This window comes from Clytia hemisphaerica, unplaced genomic scaffold (assembly GCF_902728285.1).
Source record: "Clytia hemisphaerica strain Z4C2 unplaced genomic scaffold, Clytia hemisphaerica genome assembly, whole genome shotgun sequence".
NCBI lineage: Eukaryota > Metazoa > Cnidaria > Hydrozoa > Leptothecata > Clytiidae > Clytia > Clytia hemisphaerica.
This window is the reverse complement of record NW_027104114.1, coordinates 944,632-961,434: the sequence shown is the minus strand read 5'-3', so window position 1 is coordinate 961,434 and position 16,803 is coordinate 944,632. Positions and strand designations below refer to the sequence as shown.

The window sequence follows — 16,803 nt, the reverse complement described above, 5'->3', positions numbered from 1 at the left end:
CACACTGATGCAAAATGACAATACCTTAAATGTAACGGAGCCCGATTTTCGAAAAATATGCCGGAAAAACCGGTTTTTAGACATTTTCTCGAATTTTCATCCTTAGTTTTTTCTGATTTTTTTGCAGAAAGATGCGTATTCGCAATGCTCAAAACATGACCAGCCGACTATCGCTGTTCAAGTCCTAGCCTGGCATGAATTCTTTAGTCAACAAAAATTGAATATGACTTATATATAATGTTCATCTCTGTTCTATCTTTTCAAGCTCCTTATTGCATTTTCTTACTCTTTGGCAATTTTTCTATTTTTATCTGATTCTCATTGTTAGGTAGGTCCATTTAGCATGTGGCTTGTTTGCTTCATTTTTATTATTTTAAGAAGAAAATTTGAAAACCTGGTTTACTTACGTTCAATTTGACTGCCACTAAGGTAGACTAAAGTCTACTTCTGACTGAATTTTGCTTTCTGATGATTTTGATGGCCTCCAACATTTGAAAAAAATAGATTCATTGGTCATGGTTTTATGTTTGTTTTTCTCCAAAAAGTGACTGGATCTAGTGGCATGGATTTGCTACCATCTCAAGCAAAGCCAAAAAATGGAGCCTGTCAAATTACACCGGGTCCCGTATCAGCGCCATCCAGTCTATCAAATAGCTATAAGTGCCGGGCTACACCTAATAGCGCTCAAGGTAAAGCTTTGCAGCATGACAAACGTGACCCTATGATAATTCATTTCAAGGGCCGTCAGATGAAAGGTCGAAAAATATTCTTTCCTACTATCTTTTTAAAATTTTCTCTTTTCAAAATTTTCTCTTTAAAAGGATCAGAAGGCTGAAATTATAGTCAGGTTTGACGGTGTGACGGTATTAACCCTTTTTCTGTCGGTGTTTCGGTCTTGAAAAAGAAAAAAAGCGACGGTATTTCGGTGTGAAAAGTGTAATGCGGTGACGAGAAAAGTACGATTTTTGATGTCGTTGTTGACGGCGATTCAAGAAATATACATCAGTATGTCTGTATTGGCAACCTTCTTAATCCCAACTTCAGTGTTATTGAGGCTCGGAGTTTTCTTCCCTAGATTTGATCAAATATTTTTTCTTTCTTTTGCTCCTTTTTTTTGTAACATTATATTCTTTTGGTGCTGTTGATCGAGACGAAATTTAATTTATTGCCTCAATATTTGTAATAGCAGTTCAGTTTGAGATATTCCAAAAATAAATTTTTGAAGCTATGTTTAAGGTTATACATGGATATTATTTCCATGGGTTATACAATCTTGGTCAAAATATATTGGTTTAATTCATTGTTTTTAGCAATTTAAAGTCCGGGCGAGAAAGTCGCTTTTGGGCTAATTGATAAATTTATTCAAATATTTCAATTCGGGAGAGGTTGAGCTCTATTGGATCATTATAGGATTTTTGGATCCTCAGATCCTAAGCTCCTAAGTCTTATAAGTCTAGCGTTAAAACTCAGAGTTAAAACTCTACCCTTCCAACCTAATTTAGACTATTAGAGCGCTTCCAAATCGTTTATGGTTGTAAGATTTCGTGGGAATTCTCCTTTTTTCTCAAATATTATGACTTTGATGGTACACGCACTGCTGAAGAGGATGTCAAAAGTATTCGGATTTTAGTTGTATGGAAATGTAGTATGGGCTCTTCCAGAAGGTTTTTGTACATGAGGGGGGGGGTGGAGGATATATTGTCCGGAAGGTAGTGAAAAATCTGCAAAATTTGCCCTATTTTAGGGGCAAACTTGCTCTGATTAGGGATGATTTTGAATTTCCGGGCAGTCAACCGATGCTTGCCCGGGGATGAGATCCGTTGTCCGGGGGGTCAAAATTCACAATCTCCGGGGGGTAAATTTTCTAAAAATATCATATCCTCCACCCCCCATATTCAAATTTTTTCTGGAAAAGCCCTATATAACCTTTCCAGCCCGCAAAATTTTGAAAAAAATGAAGAGTGAAAGGTTTTGACTTGTTTTTGATGCAAATTTTCAACTTTGCTCATAAAAGCTTGTGTCGGACTCGGTATATTGGCTAATTTTAAATCTCAGTATGTTTATTAGACTAGCAAGCGTCTGTCTTTCCTTGGACACAGGAACGCGGGAATAGTGCTTATAATAAAGAGTTCTTATAAAAAATAGAAATTGCCGCGGGAGAGTGTATTCAGAAAACATTTTAAAAAAATAGATCCCATTGAAAGTTTAATCTGCAGCGAAATACAACGACGTGGTTTACTAGTCTATATGTTTATCTGCTTAAGATCGTTAGGGACGCGATGGAGTTTTTACAAGCTCTTATTTGATTTCGTTGGTCGTTAACCAGTAATAAAACAATTTTGTTATTTTTTCTAAAGAACGCGTCATTTTTATTACTTCAAATGACCAATTATTAAAGTATCTTATAAACATTTTTTTTCTGTTTACCCTCTGGAAATGTTCATCCACCCCCTGAATGAATATAAAATGGAATGGCCCATTGTTGTTGTCAAAATATCAGACAACCCTCTTGTGGGGGGGGGGTTTGTAGGGGTTCGAAATACCGTTTTCCCGTCAAAATTTTTGCTGAATCCCGGAATCCCGAAAATTGAAAAAAATAATAACACCGTCATACCGGATTGTACAGGTTCAAATACCGGCATAATGACAAAAAATAAGGCCAAATACCGTCACCGTCTGATTTTTAAATACCGTTTTCCCGTCTTTTTTTTCGTCAAATCCCGTAATACCGTACTAAAAAAGGGCCAATCCCGTCACACCGTAAAAGTACAACCCCCCCTCTTGTTTTATGTACAATTTTTTTTTTCAAAAATGATTGAAACATTGCATTAAAAAACAAAACTTTATGTAAACTCCATTCTGACGGATTGAATTACGTACTTGCGAAAAAATAATAGATTGGTTTTACTTGATGACTTGCTTTTATTACAGTTAGCTCTAAGGTGTTGTTTGGGACTTTCTAAAAAGAGAGTAAGGCCTCAATACCAACATCACATTTATTATAAGGTGTTTGTTTAACTGGGGTTGGTCTGGACGTTTTGGTCTAAAAGAGGTGAGAATTTAGGGTGTTGATGAATGCTATCACTCCTTCCCAAAGATCTGTATGTGTTGAAAATCTGCAGATTCGAATCTCGTTTTTAGACAGATTGAATAGCACTCCGCGTCGCATACGTCATAATTATTTTAACTCAAATTTGTATGAGTCTCAATCCCACAGAGTTCATTTCGAAATGATTGGAAAACCGTGAAAGTTATTACCTTTCTTTTGATATTGTAATTAATTAACTTGCAAGAGCACCAATTAACGCAAAGGAGGATGGGATTGCCAGTCGAACAAAGGAATAAATTTATGCAGATTTGTTACTATTTTTAAAATTCAGTGCATTACGTCATTAAAATTCATCAATGGCTGCGTTTAGACCAGCCTGGCATTTGTAATTGCTTGCAGTATTCTTTTGAATTCTATTGTTCCGCGCAATTGTTCGGTTTGTCAAATGCCTAATGATGCCAGCGTGTTGGCATTTCGTTGGCATTTGAAATGCCATTTTGAGCAAAGGAATCCCCTTTTCTGGCATTTCAAATAAAACAAAGGAACCAAAACAAAGAGAAAAAATGACATTTTTGATTTTTTAAAGTATTTGCACGTTTTTTATTCAGTTCTTTCTATAGATTGTAAAATTTGCAAGATTTGCCATAGCCTAGCCCTACGGCAAAAAGTTTCAGTCTTAATGACTGCAGTTTTTGAGAAATTCCATGCTTTTCATTGTTTGATCTGTCAAAGTTGAACTTGAGGGAATCACCTTTTCAGTAATGACTCTAAAAAGACGATTCCTTAAATGCAATGACAGAAAATACAATGGAAAAGCTATTAAAATCGAATCCCTCATGAGCAAATGCCAAATTACAAATGCCAGTTGGTCTAAACGCAGCCAATAATTAATTATCTAGCTTTTCTTGCAGTAACTTTGGAGATTATGTTTGATTGTTTTTAAATAAAAAAAGGTTAGTCATTTCTGAAACTAGCGATGTTGTAGTACAGTTGACGCAGTTTCATTTTTTCAAGAGAAATTTGATTTTCATCGATAATAAGAGAGTGTATTGGATATTTTATAGCGTCGTTTATGAGAGTTTCTTGTTGACTGTGGCTTTCAATATTATCGAATAATGGTGCGTATCGGATGGTAATTAACGTCGAATTAGAGAGCACCAAGTCTATGTTCTGTATAGAGTGCAGTTCTGTTAATATTTCTATGTGAAAGAATTTAATTTAAAGTAAAACCTTTAAGTAAAACGTCAAATAGGTTGTGCTGAGCAAATATTTAGTAACCTATATAAACAATATATTTTTGTGGACACACTGTATTTTTACGAAGCCCAATAGTTACAGCATGTGATATTAAGTATTATCAACTGACCTTTATAGAAACTTTGAAGGGAGTTTAAAGGCAAGTAGGTAGGTATTCATGATATCCCAGCTGGCACACAACGTTATTTCAACGTCCATCTAATGTTCACAACGTCCATATAACGTTAAATGAACGTTGAAATAACGTTGGGTGTGTCAGCTGGGATGGCATCACTGCAGTGTCCTTGAAACCACACCGTAGATCAAATAGCTGATTGGTGGTAAGTGACGTAAAATCAGTCAATACGTTATTCGCAACCAATCAGCTGTTGAGTTAGTGATGTAATGTTAAAAGACATTGCAATGGTGCATATCATGAATTACACACAATACCTACTATCATGACTTTTCTACCTTAACGGTGGAAAATTCTTTGGTGAAACAAATTTGTCGTTTTTTATCGAGTTGCATCGGCTTTTTAGAGAAATTATGGCAGTAAAACGCGAATAAACTGAAAAAAAAGATTTTCCTTTAGTTTTTTACCGATCCTTTGTCGTGTTAAAAGTAGCATAAAACCAAAAACTTATCTTTAAAAGTATCAAATTTTAAACGAAAATGTTTTCAAAGTAATCAAAAATCACGTGGTACTAAAATTCGTCGGCAACAATTTATCATCGGTCAGAAATAAACGTCGGCAAAAAGATTCGTCGGCTGTAAAATTTTCGTCGGCTGTAAAATGTTGTCGATAAAAAATCTCGTCACTAAACGTTTTGTTCGTCAGTTTTAACCGACGAATTTTCTACCGATCCGTCTACTTTACGATACGTTTTGCAGAAAGTTTAGCCTTGGTTGGATTAGCTTTGATGTGTGACATTTGCTGGTATTGAGTTTCGAAATTTTCGATTTTCAACAGCATTTGTAAAAAAGAACCAGACTTAAAATTAGCGATCAAACTTAATGGTTTAAAGCCTTTCCCGCTTTCGCTTCCGCTGGGTCCAATGTTTTCCTACTCTTATACTTAGATTTATTTTTAACTCTTTACGTGCGACGGTCCTTTTTTCCTAATTTTTTTAAGAAAATCGCTAGTTCAACTTTAAAGGCTTATTTCTCCGGATCTAGAAGGAGTTAAGCTCGTTCATAGCTCGTTGGATAGCTTTGAGTCTCCTCTTTCTTTTGGGCGCCTCTTGGGTTCTCAATCTAGGAAGGGTGGGATGGGCGCCGGCTAAAGGGAGGGGACAGGTTGCGATAATGAAAGCAGTCAGGCCCGCTGCGCGGGATTTTTCCAGTGGTAAGGGGTCCCAGTGGGTCTGTGAGAAGGGGGTGTATCCAGGGCACAATTTTATATGATTACAATTCAAAACCTAAAACGGGAGGTCCAATCTTTCTTTCGTCAATATTTACTTTATTTAAAGATACTTGTATTACAAAAACGCTTGTTGGCCTCTTAACTTAAAGAGAAAAAAAAACTTTAGGTCAGTCTCCGTCAAATTTGCTTTAAAGGATTGGAGTGAGTGTGTACATTTACGTCTTAAATGTCAGTACACGTTTTTATAAGAACATCCAAAATTTTCGAAGCAGTAGGATGTTCTTAGACTTTTGAGTTTTAACCCTAAAAATGTTCTTAACATGTTCTCATTTTCACCGTTTTTTAAAAAATTGGCCGTTTTAGAGTCCACAAAGGCTTATAATGTTCTTAATCTGTTCTTAACATTTTGGCCATCGAAGCCGTATGTTCTTATATAGTTTGCTCTTGTAAAAACGTAAAAGATCTCGTTACTAACGGTTAAGTTAAAGTAAAAGTGTGAGAGAGAGTTTTTATGTGTTTGTGGGGGTGTTTTGTAAGGCAGGTCAGCCAGTTTTATTTGAATAGCACCCACTGGAAGACAAATTTAATCTTATTTGGTAGAATTGCTTTAAGCTGCTTTAAGGTAAGTTTTTGTTCGTATGTATGGATTGGAGCTTCGATATTTCGATTTTTTGCAAGTACACGATGCTCTTCCTTGAAGAGATTTAAATGGAGGAAAATATAGATAGATGTACAGTCAGTAAGAGTAGTAATTCTAGAGAAAAAATGGTGCCATGATAGCGTTTCGAAGAGCACTCGCTCTACCGGCTGTAAACTCACTTTGAAAGTGATTATTTCTTGGATAGTGACAGTCTTAATCTTTACTACTACCTGGAACCTTTAAAAAATCGCTCGCTTCTGGAACAGGCTTGTTCTGGAAACAGAAAACCTTTCAATGAAAATGTTTTGTCCACGCAACACGCTTGTCGTTGTTTGTTTGGACCGTCTTTTTTCATCAGTCCGGGCTCCGCCTTGCGGGGCTTTATTCGGCGCCCTGTAGCGTGTTTTTCCGGCGGTGGTGGGTCTATCACTGCCCCAGCGCTCCGGTGTTCCATCGCTGGATCTTTGAAAAAAAGTCGGCTAATGATTATCAGGGTGATTAATCACGGCATTTGGTTTAAAGCTGTTGTCTAATTTGCCGAACTTATGATTCCGTGATTTTCGTTCATTCATTCCTTTCTTTGTCCTTTTTCAGATTACAAAAAAACACAACCTAGCCATTAAACCGAACCAAAGACCAAGAATCATCCCGATTTTACCGATATGATTGAAGAAAACCCCGATGTATTATGGTTGGTCGTTGTCGGGTTTATTATTGCTTTTGTGTTGGCATTTGGTATCGGTGCTAACGACGTCGCAAACTCATTCGGCACTTCGGTCGGCGCTAAAGTGTTAACGTTATTTCAAGCGTGTATTATTGCAAGTATTTTCGAATTAGCTGGAGCTATTTTGATTGGCTCCAAAGTATCAGGTATAATATGATTCCTTTTCGTTTACATTTGACGCTCTCTAATTCGATTTTCAAGGGGGGTCGGATTTTTATTGAATAGTAGAGCGTCGTTTATGTGAGTTTCTTGTTGACGGTGATTTTCACTATTATCGAAAAATGGGGCGTATCGAATAGGAGCGTTTTTTATGGCAGTTTCTTGTTGACTTTCAATATTATCGAATAATGGGGCGTATCGAATAGTAAAACTTCGAATAAGAGATCCTTTTTTGGAAATTTTTTGGAAATTTACCCTCCGGACAGCGGAACCCTCCCATGAAAAGCATCAGTTGAGTCCCTGGACATTCAAAATCCCTCAAACAGAGCGAAAATTTCACCAAACAGAGCAATTTTACCCCCTGGACAGGACAAATTTCGTAGATTTTACACTACTTTCCGGACACTATATACTCCACCGCCCATGTACGAACATTTTCTGGAAGAGCCCTCTGTGAAGAGTCGAAAAAAAATGTGGGACCTAGACCCATGGAGATATTTTGTTGCTGATTTTTTATTGTCGTTGTTAAAAAGTCTACTCAACCAAAACATTTCTTGTTGTTGTACGCTTGATGGGGATTTTCTATTTTAAAGTGTGTGCAGATACTTGAATGTTTTGTCTATTGCGTGTCGACTTTTTGATTTTCTGCAGAGCAGACAAATCACTTGAAACTTTATAGCTATATATTTCAGCGTTTCAAAAAATGGTGTTGAAATTTTTTTTCTGCGGTTGTTTTCTTTATTTTACCGCAGATTTGCAAACACAATAACACTTCCATGCTGTCGTTGAAAGCCATATAAGTATAAAGAGACCAGGCTGTAGACATTATTGGCTTTCTTTGTAATGCTCTTTGCATACTCTCGAATAAGCGTTCCCCCTCTAATAGATCTTCCGAGAATTTTTCACTTTCCACCCAGGACATTTTTATTCCACCCCACCCGCCCACACTTATTAAGTTTTGAGAATTTTTCTACCCAGCCCGTTTATTCCAACCCCCCCCCCGTTTATTAGGTACCCGAAAGTAGTAGGATTTTCATGTTGTTATTGAAAGTTTTATGTTACGGAAGAGTTTCCTTTACTCAAACAAGTTTTCTCGTCCCTTCAGTTTAACAAAACCTTAAATATATAAACCTGTTTATATAACTCGAAATTTCTGAACAGATTTGTGTTCTCCGTGCGGGTTCGAGTTAAGGATACTCCACCGTATAACGAAACTAGGCTGTAGACAATTGGAAGTTGATCTTTGTAAAGTTTTTTTGTTGTGTTTCTACTTGACATTCCATGGCCCATGTCAACCTTCCAAAGGCGATTGAAATATGATAGTTTGGTTAATAACGTGTTTTGCTAGATAATTCTTAAAATGATATTTATACTCGTGTGAGTAAAAGAAGCTGCAACAATGGCGGGCCTGAAGGGTGCTCAAATTTATGATGAGGAGTCTTTATTTCTTTAATAAGGGCTATGACTAAAGGAAACACTCTCCTACATAAATTTTGAAAACCCTCCTCAGATCCGCTACTGTTGTAATGTAATGATTCTAAGTCTAAGACTTACAACTCTTCAGTGGCCTAAACTGGAAGTTTTACGTCAAATCCCAATCCAATTTTCAGATTTTTATTTCTGACTTACTTCTTTAGGACTATAAAAATTGCAGATGATTAAGCAATCAGACCGTATATAAACTGAAGTTGAGATACCTTTTCATGCGTGTCATATCTTTCGGTCTACGGTGGAATGTAGCAGGCCGGCGTAATAGCCGGAGGCGTTTATACGGAAATCAAAATTCATTGTCTTAGTTTTAGCATAATCGTGAGATTCACTCTGGCATTGAGTAGTGTAAAGTAGATATCGACGTTACCTTTGATCGGCTTAAAATTTAACTCAGAATCTTTAAATCGTTTAGAAACATTAATAACATACGGTAGATTAAAGGAGACATTCGGGCTGTAGAGGTACGAGTTAAAGGAACTCCGTTGTATTTCAGTTGTATAAAAATATAACACAGAAACGCTAATCTCTTCATCTTTTAGTCTATGTGCTTTTGAAGGGAATCTGATATCAATACACATAGCAAGAGGTTAATGGGTGAATGAAAAGAGGTATTAATCCTCTGTTGGCGATCTACTTGTCTGGCATGAAGTGTTCTATAATGTCCATTTTAGAGATTTTTTTAGTCCAAATTTGGGTTTTGCTTGACTCTTAACAGGGATTCCATTTCCAAAATAGGGGACATAAACACATCCCAGACCTATTGATTTTTTTTGGAAGTATCTCTAGAATATTATCACTGCAAAAAAGAATTTTCCCAGTTTTAGCAGAGATTTCAATCCCATAATATACCCAAATCCTAGACCCAAATGATTTTGGTTTCCCTTGAGTATTTCCAGAAGACTATCTAACTGTCCCTTTTGTTAACTCTCTAATTTGAACTTCAAAGGCATGAGAACTAAGAACTAGTTAGAGAACCTCTCGAAGTCTCGAATAACAGAGAGTAATTTAAACCACTTTCCGGCTGAGGGTGAAGGGGTCTAACTGTCCCTTTTGTTGATAAATACAGTTGATTCTCTCTAATCCGAACTTCAAAGGATCAGAAATTATCTTCGAATTAGAGGAAGATTCGAATTATAGAGAGTAATTTAAACCACTTTCCGGCTGAGGATGAAGTGGTCTAACTGTCCCTTTTGTTGATAAATACAGTTGATTCTCTCTAATTCGAACTTCAAAGGATCAGAAGTTTTATTCGAATTAGAGAAAAATTCGAATTATAGAGAGTAATTTAAACCACTTTCCGGCTGAGGATGAAGTGGTCTAACTGTCCCTTTTGTTGATAAATACAGTTGATTCTCTCTAATCCGAACTTCAAAGGATCAGAAATTATCTTCGAATTAGAGGAAGATTCGAATTATAGAGAGTAATTTAAACCGCTTTCCGGCTGAGGATGAAGTGGTCTAACTGTCCCTTTTGTTGATAAATACAGTTGATTCTCTCTAATTCGAACTTCAAAGGATCAGAAGTTTTATTCGAATTAGAGAAAAATTCGAATTATAGAGAGTAATTTAAACCACTTTCCGGCTGAGGATGAAGTGGTCTAACTGTCCCTTTTGTTGATAAATACAGTTGATTCTCTCTAATTCGAACTTCAAAGGATCAGAAGTTTTATTCGAATTAGAGAAAAATTCGAATTATAGAGAGTAATTAAAACAAAAACCACTTTCCGGCTGAGGATGAAGTGGTCTAACTGTCCCTTTTGTTGATAAATACAGTTGATTCTCTCTAATCCGAACTTCAAAGGATCAGAAATTATCTTCGAATTAGAGGAAGATTCGAATTATAGAGAGTAATTTAAACCGCTTTCCGGCTGAGGATGAAGTGGTCTAACTGTCCCTTTTGTTGATAAATACAGTTGATTCTCTAATTCGAACTTTAAAGAACCAGAAGTTTTATTCGAATTACAGAAAGATTCGAATAACAGAGAGTAATTTAGGCCACTTTTCAGCTGAGGATAAGTGGTCTAATTGTCCCTTTTATAGATAAATACAGTTGTCGTTCTCTAATTCGAACTTTAAAGAACCAGAAGTTTTATTCGAATTACAGAAAGATTCGAATAATATCAGTTCGAATTAGAGAGAGTGGATTGTAAGTACAGTTAACACTCTCTAATTCGACTTTCTACTGTTCGATACGCTCCCTTATTCGGTGAAATTCTAATTCCCCTTTTTTCTAATTCCCCTAATCAAATTAGAGACCGTCAACTTTATTGCCTTGCAGCACAATAAGTTTCGGCTCGATTGCCTGTTTCAAAGATAACTTGTACATTTATATCTTGTTTTGCTCGGAAAGTTAACTTAAGCATTAGTGACTGCTTCTAGACGATGTTATCGTCCGTTACAGTGATAGTAAAGGCGGAAAAAATGGCGGTATGGCGTTATGGCGGTATACGGTATATGGCGGGAGAGTTTCGAAGACTAGCAACTCTACCGACTGTAAACTCTTTTCGGCAAAAAAAACCCGTTTGTGAATTTTCTTCGGCTTTGGGCTTTTTTCTTTGATAGTGATTCGTCTTAGACTATAACATAGTCTAGACTGGTTCTTGCGAGCCACTATATTTTTCTCTGGCCTTTCTTCAAGCTACAGAAGTTGAAGTAAAATAATCTGCCATCTTTACGGAGTACACGACCACAGTTTTAGACCTTGGGTACACTGAAAGAGTTTTTTCAATTTAATGCGTCGAAGTGTCATTTTTTCCTTTTCAATTTGTAGCTCGTAAATATCAGGTTTTTGAGATTTTTTTGTTTCTGAAAGTTGACCGTATCGTTTTGTCATTTTTTTCTACGTTGATTTTTCCAAATAAATCAAAGTTTTGAATTTCAATGAATTCAACAATATAAGCAAAACAATATCAACATCGTTCTAAACCCCGGCGGTGAGTTGACGAGTACACTTTTTTATAAGAATAACGAGGCTCAAAATCACCAAAAAATAAGGACAGTTTAAGAACAATTCTGAGCCTGGAATTACTCCGATTCAAGCAATTTAGGGGTTGAAGTACTTTAATGGGATAAATTTTCGCGGGGATTAAATTTCGCGGTTGAGCTCATCCGCGAAATTTTAAGATTTCGCGGGGATTAATTTTCGCGGATGGCACTATTGGGGGGCATTATTTTCTCGATTTTGTGACTTTTACTGTCAAATCATGCATATTGGTTGTTGAAATACACATTATTTGCCCATCTTTGATGCAAGTAACCATTCAAATAGTATTTATTTGACATATTTTGAGTTTTGTTTAGAAATATTTCGCGGATGGGCCTTTCTCAAATTTCCAATGGGACTTATTTTCGCGGATGACACCCAAATCCGCGAAATCCGCGAAAATTAATCCCCGCGAAAATTTATCCCATTAAAGTAGTACAAGGATAAGAAAAGATGAGAAGAATTTGAGGCTCAATTCAAAGCAGCAAAAAATAACAACAACATTTACTGGTTCTTATAAAAAAAAGTGTAGGTCCGAGCTGAAAATCGAGAGGATGAATTTAGACGTTTCCCCAAATTGTGGTTGATGAGCTTACCAATTTAAAACGAGTAAAAGTTATACTCAAACTCTCCAGAGTTTTAAACGAGCGAGTAAACGAAAATTTTATGTAATATTTTAAAATTTTAAAAGACAGAAAAGTCAACAATCATTTTTCGAAATTTAACACTCATAAAACGTGATTTAATCTATTCAAATACTTTTTTTACCAAATTAATCAAAATCTCGGATTTCCCGCAGCAGTATAATTTAATGAAATGAAATGTACAACCCGCCTGCCATATCATCATCTCACATTATTATAATTTCACATAATATTACAAAACGTGTAGTATGTGATAAGATTTTTTTACTATGTTTGCTTGTTATCATGTTACAGTACTATGTATATGTATAGACTAGAGTCTGCTTCTGGCTGAATTTGCTTTCTAATATAATTTTTGATGACGCTCAGTCCAGTGAAGTAGACTAGAAGCATTTGACGAGGTTGCCATTTTGAAAAGAATATGTTTAAAATTCAAATAACAAAAAAGCTACTTGAAGTTGAAAAATATGATTAAGAATGAGAAACAAACATCAATAACAGATTTTTGCAATCCCTTATTTTCAAATAATAAAAACATTGCTTCATTATATTTTTACCTGGCAAAAACAACGAAAATCTGGCGGACTGTTTTACAGTGAGAAAATTTAAGCGATTTTTCCGACGAAGAGGGAAGCTCTAGGATTCTTCGTAAAAATCTGGTACGGCGGCCGCCGTACCTGCCGTATTCAGTGCGTCGTGCTTGCGCTCCCTTCTTGTCCCTGTCACGGCACCTCTAATCCCGAAGAGATGGATAAAGGATCACTAGGTGACCACTGAACCACCATTGAAACTTCTTTTTTTGTACAACAGCGGAATCTTGTTTACTCAGACCTCTTTAACTCGAATGTCACCTTGTGTCAAGTTTTCTGATCCCTTTAGTTAAAGAATGCTTTTACATATCTCGATATTTCCATATTTCGAACAAATTTGTGTTCCCACGTGCGTGTTCAAGTTACGGAGACTCCACACTGTAATAAACCAACAAATACCAACAAATATCAGACTGATGAAATCACTGATTATCTAAATAAAATTTACCGAATCGACAACTTTTTTATCTAAATCTTGTTGGGGCGGTACCCTTCTTTCTTAATTGACGACGCCCTAACAACACCTATAGTCTAGCTTACACGTCGATACTTTTTAAAGCCTTCGGATGATCTTAAGTTAATGAGTTTTGAGCCTAAAAATGTTCTTAAAATAATCTTATTTTCCCCATTGTGTGCAATTCGTGGGAATTGGGTGTTTTAGGGTCCGCAAAGGCTTAAAACGTTCTCAACTTTATTATATTCATATTAATTCAAAAAATTTATGATATTTTGACCAACAAAACCTTCTTTATATAGTTTGTTCTGATAAAACAACGTGTATTGTAATGAAACAAAAATACACTAAGCCCAGCTAAGCCCGCCGCTTACTTAGAAAATGACCTCCATAAAGTCTGTTTGTCAAGAAAATACTTTTAAGTAAATATTAGAAAGGTTAAACTGTTATAGGTGCATTCGCATGCTTGTTTCTATCATTTGTCAAACATTATATAACGATAAAGTAAATATGACAAAATATTTGAAATGGATATACTTTTGAATGCCAGAAAATTGGCCATTCCATTTTATATCCATACATGGGGCAGAGGATTATTTCCAGGGGGTAATCTGGGAAGAATTTCCAGAGGTTCCAAAGGAGAGTTTTTCTAGCTCGAAGGGCTAGATGTCGTGCTTTGGCAGAAAAGTGTGCCGTGGTTAGGTAGAAAATCCTACCTAGGTCACGTGACATTGCAATATAATTTCAGCGCTTGACCAATCAGAGGCTTCGTGGGTTTTTGAAAACAATAGCAACAATATTTTTCCGATATTCTCTTTTTTTTGCCTGCGATGGCTTAAAGCCCGACATCTAGTCCTTCGGGATTTATAAATCTATGTTTTTTCCGTTTTAAAAGGATAAGGGTAAAAGAATGGTTTTAAGTTTTGTAATTTTAAGATTTGAAAATAATTTTTCGAACGGTTTCATTGCAAATTTTACCATCTTCCAAATAAATTAATAAATCCAAAGCCTCATATCTTCTTTTCTAGCATCTTCATTCTCACTAAATCGCGCAACATAGCTTCAATCTTGCTCGAAATATATTGAGACTTTAGTGTTTTTTAACGTTTTTCAGAATTTAAAGTTAGGGCGAGAATTGCTATTTTGGCTCTTCCACTTTCTTCCATTGAATATTTTGATTTTTGAGGGGTTTGATGGCTTCTAGGCTATACTCCAAGCCTGACCGAAACAATTTGGAGCTTTTAAATACTGAGATCCTAACTCGAGTTTAACGCGCTTAAAAATCATTTGTGGTGTTTAGAATTTCACAAGGAAATCCCCGTTGTCTCAAATATTTTGTGTGGGATTGTTGGTCTACCACTACTAATTTTGAAAAAATGAACCGATTGATCTCTATCGGAAATTTCACGCTGAATCCGTTTTTTTGATTGGTTTCACCGTATCTCTAATGGTTGACCCTGTGTGCGATCAAATGTATAGGTCATTTTCAAAATATAACAGATACGTCATTCGGAACGTATGCCGAACTTTAAAGATACGTCTTATTCGGGCTGGACAGGTTAAGATTCGTTTTTATAAGAACGATTTTATACAAGAACAACAACAAGGCTCAAATTGCCAAAACATGAGTCTGGAATGACTAATTTTTAGTAAACTGATGCCCAGCTGGCACACAACGTTGTTTCAACGTTCATCTAACGTTTACAACGTCCATATAACGTTAGATGAACGTTGAAACAACGTTGTGTGCCAGCTGGGTGGGTCCTATCTGTAAGAATGGGTGCTTTCTTTTCTTTAATCCTTTAACTGCCGTTCGTATTTTTTGAGTGTTCAACCTATTTGCAACGAAAAGAAATGAAGTTTCGACCTATTTGCCAGATGTCGGCATATGCCATTTATGAGCGACTAGAGTTTACCATCACATTTAGCTTTCTTTTCTGAAAAATATCATAAATATATGTGTTTACTTCGAGTTGAAAAATGTATAATAATGAAAAACATACTTGAAATATATTTTAATTATTCAACTATGCTATTTAATGAATCAAAATCGAACTTTCAATAAACTTTTTAAAAAAACCTCTTGCAAATAGGTTGAGATCTCTCTTGACGGCAAACACCGGCAAAGAAATCGAAAATGCTCTTGTCGGCATATGCCGACAGCGGCACGGAAAGGGTTAGAAAAGTCAGAACAGGCTGATGGAAGAAGTGTTAAAATGCTGAAAAAAAATCGAGCAGCCGTGGTCTGGACCTTGTCGCAACATGAGCCATGCCGCCCTGTTTTCTCACCCCTCCCGAAAAAAAAACTCGTTCGATATTGGCATTTTTTCTTAGTTAGATAGGGCGTTTATGTGCATTTCAAGTTTGAATTCCTGGAGTGACGGCACTTAATGGGTAAATATTATCTTACACCAGCACACCCCTGTCTTAGAGCCCCGGTGGGAGTTTTTCCCTTAGTGGGGATAAAAAATCTTTTTGAAAGCCCAATGGGGATAGAAATTCTATAGTTTCAAGGTTAAAAAATCTAGTAGGGATGGTTTTGGAGTGCAATTTTTAATCATTGAATTTCGAGTGGGGATAAAATCAAAATCAATTTGCCAGTGGGGCTGAAATTTTTGCCAAATTTTTCAGTGAGGCTGGGGTCCCAGCGGGTCTGTGACACAGGGGTGTACCAACAGTGTTACCACTTTGTATTTGTAATTTTCTCCTCTTTCTCTTTTCAGATACTGTTCGTAAAGGGATTATAGATGTCAACCAATTCAATGGTAGTGAGCCACTGGCCATGGCTGGAGCCTTTAGTGCTCTCACAGCTACTAGTATCTGGCTTATTGTTGCGACGTTCTTCAATTTACCCGTGTCAGGGACCCATAGTATCGTCGGCGCCACTATTGGTTACGCTCTGGTCGCGATTGGGTCCAAAAGTATTGGATGGGCAACTTTTGGTAAAATTGGTAAATAATACACGCTATTTTTATAAGAATGGTGTTTTTTTATTTCATCATGGATATTCTTGACTTTTTGGGAAAAATCATCCTGAAATATTCATTCAGTCTTCTTAGGTTAGAACGCAAACCCAACTTAATAAATCTAGCATGCAATATATACCTCAAGCAAGAATTTGTTGTAAAGAAGGGTGTTTATGAGGACTAAGGGTCTGTTCCCCCTGCCACTCCTAGTCCCCCCGGAAGAAACATACTAATCCAAAAATAAATTCGAGTTTACATTATATAAATGTCTGCATCTTTGTTGATGTTAAAGGTTTTGTATAAGAGATAAGAGTGATATCGTTTGCTTACTTATGAATTTAAATTTACAAGCTTTTTCACATTGGATCGATACGGTCTGGAGCAAGATTGGTCAGAAAGAAGAAAAGAAAAACATTTTTTTTGCTTACCGTAAATCCTCGAATAAGCGCCCGGGCGCTTATTTAATTTTTCAGGCTCTAAATGGGGCGCTTATTCAAGCGGG

The 16,803-nt window shown here is 36.3% G+C and overlaps 1 protein-coding gene across 2 annotated transcripts in view; it reads left to right on the top strand.

The window, feature by feature from the left end:
* The window catches only part of LOC136813394 (sodium-dependent phosphate transporter 1-B-like), a 31,633-nt gene that overhangs the window by 1,364 nt on the left and 13,466 nt on the right, over positions 1–16,803 (top strand). For both annotated transcript variants that reach the window (XM_067069916.1, XM_067069915.1), the window contains exons 3-4: positions 6,886–7,161; positions 16,059–16,286. In XM_067069916.1, the coding sequence (XP_066926017.1) occupies positions 6,954–7,161; positions 16,059–16,286 (436 nt within the window). In that variant the 5' untranslated portion in view covers positions 6,886–6,953. The remainder of the gene's footprint in view (positions 1–6,885; positions 7,162–16,058; positions 16,287–16,803) is intronic.